Consider the following 6,427-nt stretch of genomic DNA (forward strand, 5'->3'; position numbering starts at 1 on the left):
CGGTGGCGATTCAGGATTTGGAATAGCAAGCTGAGCATGACCATCTTTGCAATTGTGTGATTCATTTGCGACGTGGACACGCGTGGAAAGGGAAAGGGACAACAGCGCTTCTTCCATCCCCACTCACCACCTCCACTCACCCCCACTTTCAGTCGTGTCTCTAGGCTCCGCCCACTTTGGTGGGATTTTTCCAAATTTCCAACTTTGAACAATTTTAAATCTGGTGTGGTTTCGCTTTCAGAGGGGTCTTCCACAACTTTTTATGTAACATTCAGGACTTGCTACATTTTAATTTTCCAACATGTCTGTACCCCAGTGGGGGCGTTTTTTTTTGTTTGTTTGTTTTTTTTTTAAAGATGTTACAAGTTATTCTGGGCACTCAACTGGCTTCTCGGGGAAAACAAACATTTATTGTTTATTTTTATTGCCTTTGTTTTATCAGTTTTGGACTTCGTTACTTTAATACATAACCTTGCCTCTCAAACTCATGCCAGTCAGACCCAATCTGTTTTATTCTGGTAGCAACACGGAAACTTGCTCAAGTCTACATCGTGTTCCAAATTATTATGCAAGTGATATTTTCTCAGATCTTCTTAAATGGTCAATGCAAATGATGGTCAGTATAATTTTCAAGTCATGAACTATTACAGTATTAATCAAATTTTACTGAACAAAGCTCCCAATGAGAACAGTATTTTTTTCAAAAATAAAAAACTCAAAATGCAAAATGTTCCAAATTATTATGCCCAGCAGATTTTCTAAACATTTTATGGATTATAAAAAACTGCAAACGGTCATTCTTTGAATGTGCAGCATTAGGTGGTCACATTTACTAAAATCAAAAGCTATTTCAATTAAAAACATCTTAACAGACCGAGTTACATGTTAACATAGAACCCCTTCTTTCATATCACAGCACAATTCTTGCATCCATTGAACTTGTGAGTTTGTGGAAAGTTTCTGCTTGAGTTTCTTTGCAGGATGTCAGAAAACCTTCCCAGAGCTGCTGGTTTGATCTGAACTGCATTCAGATCTTCTGCTTGAGGAAACTCCAAAGGTTCTCAATAGGGTTGAGGTCAGAGGAGGATGGTGACCACACCATGAGTTTCTCCCCTTTTATGCCCATAGCATCCAATGACACAGTGGTATTCCTTGCAGCATGAGATGGTGCATTGTTATGCATGAAGATGATTTTGCTACTGAAGGTCTGGCTCTTCTTTTTGAACCATGAAAGAAAGTGATCAGTCAGAAAGTCCATATACTTTGCTGAGGTCATTTTCACACCTTCAGGGACTCTGAAGGGGCCGACCAATGATTCTCTCCCCATGATTTCAGCCCACAGCATGACTCCACCACCTCCTTGCTGACGTCACAGCCGTGTTGGGATGTGGTGGCCATCCACCACCAATCCACTACTGCGTCCATCTGGACCATCCAGGGTTGCACAGCAGTCATCAGTGAACAAGTCTGTTTGAAAATGAATCTTCATGTATGGCTGTGACCGTTTCTGCTTGTGAGCTCTGGTTAGGGGCCCAATAGTAGGTTCATGCACCGCAAGCCTCTGGAGGATCCTCCACCTTGAGGTTCCAGAGGCTCCAGCAGCTTCAAATAACTGTTTGCTGCTTTGTAAGGGCATTTTAACAGAAACCTTCCTCATTATGCCTTTATCTGTACAAACCCATCTTTGTTCTGAATCAGCCACAAATCTCTCCACAGTACAATGATAACGCTTCAGTTTTCATTAAATATTTAATGTTTTCATATCTTGTCATACGGCACAACACTATCTGAGGATTTTCGTCAGCAGAGATCCTTTCTCTTTCCCATATTGCTTGAAACCTGTGGCCTGCTTAATAATGTGGAACATCCTTCTTAAGTAGATTTTCTTTAATTGAGCTCACCAGACAAACTAATCAACCCAGCTCTCTGAAATTAATTATAGTGATTCAAAGAGCCCTGACAGACAATACCATCTATAAATTTAATAGCACAACAAAAAAATTGATCTTTATGATACTTAAATACAATTTGCATAATAATTTGGAACATGGTGTAATATAAACTGCTAGAAAACCAGCGTCAACATCCACAGTAATGCCAGTTTTACATCTACATGGACTGAGAATGAGCCAACCGAGAAGAAACCATGCTAACATTAGCACCTGCAATGGCTTAATGTTAATAGATTTTCAACAAAATATTTTTTTTTGGGGGGGGGGGTGAATTTAAGAACATGTTTGAGTTGATATGCAAAATTTTAAACCTGTGTGGATTGGAGAAAATCCACAATAAATTCAAACTCCAGGAGTTACATTATGAATGGACATAGTCGACTCAATTCTTGTCTTTAAAACCATTTGAAGTTGTTTCATAACCATTTTCCCCTCAAAAAACATAAGTTCAAACGCATCATTAAAAGCCCAACTTAAAATGACATTCATACTGAATGTATGTAATCTACTGAAAAGAGTTGTACATCTATCATTACATTTTTTTATGTATATGATTTCATATTTTCATTCAAACCAGGAGAGGACCCTTCCTCCTTCTCCTCCCCCTCCTCTGCTTGCTCTAGCAGCAACACACTTGATCAGACATGGCAGGCCATCAAAAAATCTACTTGTTCCCACTCCATCTGTTCAAAAAACTATTAATCTGCTGCCGTCCAATAAAATGTTCGGCCCTCACCGTGGAGCCAATGGAAGGGCATTAATGCTGCGAGACCCAGGCCAATCCCCGGCTGCATTCTAATGCGGGCCATCTTTATCAAGGAACCACTCCATTTCCACATTCTGCGTATTTATGATTTCTGAAGAGAGGGGCAGCAGGAGGCACGCATCTGTAGGACACAGCTGAGGTCTGTTTCCAGAGGGCTCAGATATGGAGCTATCCCATGCAAAACTGAGGATGGGCACTGCATGGTGCATTCTCATGCGACTTTGAAAGAGTTCACGTTAAGACTGCTGCTTTTGGACTAAATCTTTAAGAAGCTAGCTGTGCTCCAGAATCTCGACTCCGCTTGCAGCTGTCACCGTGTTCCTAGGGGGGCCACCAGAGGCCTCTCCCCAGCTTGGATCTTACTGGATGTTTTCCTGACAGTGGGGGGGCGGAAAAAAGATTTGGAGAACTTCCCATGGATCCGAACGTCCAGGGGTCTTTTCTCTTCAACAACAGCCTGAACCAGTTCCCCTCAGACCTTAAGGCACCAGTGTGCCAGTACTCGGTCCCCAACTCTTTCTACAAACTCAACCCGGGCCTTAACACCCAGCTGCAGCCGGGGACTCCCCACGGCATCAGCGACATCCTGAGCCGATCCATGGTGGGGGTTGGCTCCACCGGCACCACCACGCTGCTGTCTGGGTACTCCCCCATGGGGGGGTTCGGTCCCTCCGTAACCACTACGTCCATGTACTACAACCGAGATTACAACCCCTCGCTGGGCTTCTCCAAAAGCACCGCGGAGTGCCCCATGAAGGGTCGTAGTATGAGCTGCTGGGCAGAGAGCAGCTGTGACTGGAGAGGAGGGCGACAACAGTGCACCAGCGGTGAGTCTGCAGAGGGTTTCAGGATCGACCTCATCAGCGCACAGAAACTTGCTTCAGCTTGCCAGGTCTCAACAAGAGCAGGCTCATGCTGGCAGGATCAGTCAGATCCAAGAGAAACGCGATACTGCTTCACTTGAATTTCATTTTAAATGAGACGTTTAGTTGTAACGTCACTGTTTTAACAAAACGTCTGGAAAGAAAGATAACTGCCTTGCACTTTTACATTACGTTAGAACTTATATTCAGCATTTTTCTGTCACATCAGGGAATGAATTGTGATGTGAATTATAACATTAGAAATCCCCAATATGCAATCACGGCAGTCAGTTTTAACATTCAAAATTGTTAAATAATTTGTTTTCATTCAAAATTGGGTACAAAAAAAAAACAAATTTTGTCCAAATTATTGAAACAAGTAACCCAAACCTGCACTGCTTTTTTGTTTTGTTTTCTCTTTTTGCTTTATATTTTTTTAGGCAGTGGTCCACTTGGGGAAATGCCCAACAGGAAGAAACACACCAGACCAACATTTAGCGGACATCAGATATTTGCTCTGGAGAAAACCTTCGAGCAAACTAAGTACTTAGCCGGGCCAGAAAGGGCAAGACTGGCTTATTCTCTGGGAATGACTGAGTCACAAGTTAAGGTGAGTTTCACCACATGTTATAATTATAGCCAGCTTTCGACTGAGATCCTCATTTTTACTCCGTTTAAAAATGTCTTGTATTTTTTTTGTATTTGCTGATCAGTGATGGGTTTGGATATGGGCGCTATGGCTGACTGCCCAGGGGGCTATTCTATCAAGGGGCTACAGTAGAGAAAATAAAAAGTTGTGGCTGTTGTGCCTCAAACAAGTTTTCTGCTGCTTTGGGGTCATGCCGGCTGGTCAGCAGAACGTTGATAGAGGACTGAATCTCTAATAGAATTTGTGATTGCAAAGTTTTTATTTTGTGGAACTTATTTGTGAAAATCCCAAATATAGCTCTGGAAACTCACAAATTTTTCATATTTTATCTGCAGTTTATGTGTAGTTAAGTTCCAAGTTATTAATATCCACAGGCTGACTTAGATTAAATGTATTTCATTCGTCTTAAGTTTGTTTAAATGAGACTTGTGCTTCTCAAAAGAGGTATAAGTGGCATTTTACATTTGAATAAAATGCCACTAAACTCAGTTTTAGAATTACAGCATCCAAATCCTTCTTTTTCCAATGAACTATAAGACTTTAGGCTGAAAGGCCTTTTTGTCATCACCTTACTGTTTAGAGTAATTAATTATAAATCTTGTTTTGCAACACGGAAATAATGAAAAATAATTTTTTTTAAAAAGGCCTCATAAGTGAATTCCGTTGCTTTGCGGCGCTCTAATTCCTTTGAACAGGATGCGCATGTTGAGCAACTCTTCGGTCGCGATTCGTTTCGACTCGCACCCGTGGAGCTCACGGTGAAACAAGGGGTGCCCGTGGCACTTTACGGCAGCTGTCGGAAGTGCCGCAATACCTGCCACTGCCACAATATGAGCCAGGTGTTGTTCTGCTGAAAACAGGGCTGTGTGTGTGCGCCAGGTGTGGTTCCAGAACCGACGCACTAAGTGGAGGAAGAAGAGCGCCTCGGAGCCCAGCTCCACGCAGGCCACGCACGCCGGACAGGGCGGGGAGGCCTCGGAGAACGAGGTGGAGGACGAGGAGTACAATAAGCCCCTGGACCCCGACTCAGACGACGATAAGATCCGACTGCTGCTGCGCAAACACCGCAGGGCTTTTTCTGTGCTGAGACTGGGGCCGCACCCTGTCTAAACACACACACACACACGCACCCCACTCAACAGACCTGCATGCTGTGATTAATAAAGTAAACATTTGTTTAAAGTTGGGGGAGAAGGGAACGGACTGAGCATGTGCAGATGATGTCCCACAGAGGAGAATTGAAAAGTCAAGAGATTAGAATTCAAATGACATGAGACTTCCGGCCTGCTGTTATTGCCATTATTCCTTACATATAATTGTTCAAAAACAAATTAAAAAATTGTACATTAAAAACAAACAACAATAATTGAAATCTACTTGTAAAAATACCAAATCTTTTATCTCTCTAGGCCTTTCAGCAGTGTCTAAGGAATACGTTATTTGAATTAAAAAGTGTACAAAAAAATAAAAACGTGAAACAATCAGGATCTAGTGAATTGAATCAAAATTAGAAATTTTAATATCTCGATCGATTTTCTGCGTATATATGTCTGATGCTTTTAAGTTACTGAACACCCTGTAAAAATGTCCAGCTAAACAATGTAAAATGAACGCACTTGAAAATGTGTGCAATAAAAGATTATGGGTTTGTTATCCGACTTTGTGATTCTGATCTTTTCCTCAATTAATAATTAAGCGGAGATCTGATTCCTTCTCTTCATTTCTTTGTATTTGCTGTCAGGTGGCAGTTAAAAAAGCAAAGCACAAGGTGCTTAGAAGAAGGTCATAGGTCAAATCTTGTGTGATTTATTCTGTTGGGAGGGGGGTTAATTGAAGACAATGGTGCCTGCAACCCAAGCTCAATTGAAAATCAATGCCAGCAATAAATGTTTGTTCACCACTTAGACGTTGCGTGTTTGTCCTCCATATGCAACGTGCAGCAGACTGCAGACGATGCCACACTTGATGAAAGGCTGAGGAATGCTGCAGGGACAGTTCTGAAGAACATCGTCCACGACTAAAGCATAAACAAAGTACGCTGGACTAGAAATAGGGCAACATATTCTTAAAGCCATAAACACAAATTCTGCAAGTATTTTAATAGACATTGCGGTCATTTTCAAAATCTCATCCAAAGCTCGTGTTTTAAATTTTTTATATACTGGTAATCTAAGTCAAGAAATCCAATGAACAGAGC

General features: G+C 41.8%; 1 protein-coding gene across 1 annotated transcript; it reads left to right on the forward strand.

Moving 5' to 3' along the window:
* Positions 1-2,537: 2,537 nt before the first annotated feature.
* On the forward strand, positions 2,538-5,889 carry nkx6.3 (NK6 homeobox 3). The gene is made up of 3 exons (XM_032577767.1): positions 2,538-3,545; positions 4,022-4,191; positions 5,110-5,889. The coding sequence occupies exons 1-3, from the start codon at positions 3,134-3,136 to the stop codon at positions 5,338-5,340; spliced, it is 813 nt and encodes a 270-aa protein (XP_032433658.1). The 5' UTR covers positions 2,538-3,133; the 3' UTR covers positions 5,341-5,889.
* Positions 5,890-6,427: the final 538 nt, after the last annotated feature.

Source organism: Xiphophorus hellerii, chromosome 12 (genome assembly GCF_003331165.1).
Source record: "Xiphophorus hellerii strain 12219 chromosome 12, Xiphophorus_hellerii-4.1, whole genome shotgun sequence".
Taxonomy (NCBI): domain Eukaryota; kingdom Metazoa; phylum Chordata; class Actinopteri; order Cyprinodontiformes; family Poeciliidae; genus Xiphophorus; species Xiphophorus hellerii.

Excerpts from the sequence above, each read along its gene's own strand:
- nkx6.3 (XM_032577767.1), top strand. The coding sequence starts at position 3,134 with ATGGATCCGAACGTCCAGGGGTCTTTTCTCTTCAACAACAGCCTGAAC. Across the intron at positions 3,546-4,021 it reads GCGACAACAGTGCACCAGCG|GCAGTGGTCCACTTGGGGAA; the intron begins GTGAGTCTGCAG and ends ATATTTTTTTAG. Across the intron at positions 4,192-5,109 it reads TGACTGAGTCACAAGTTAAG|GTGTGGTTCCAGAACCGACG; the intron begins GTGAGTTTCACC and ends TGTGTGCGCCAG.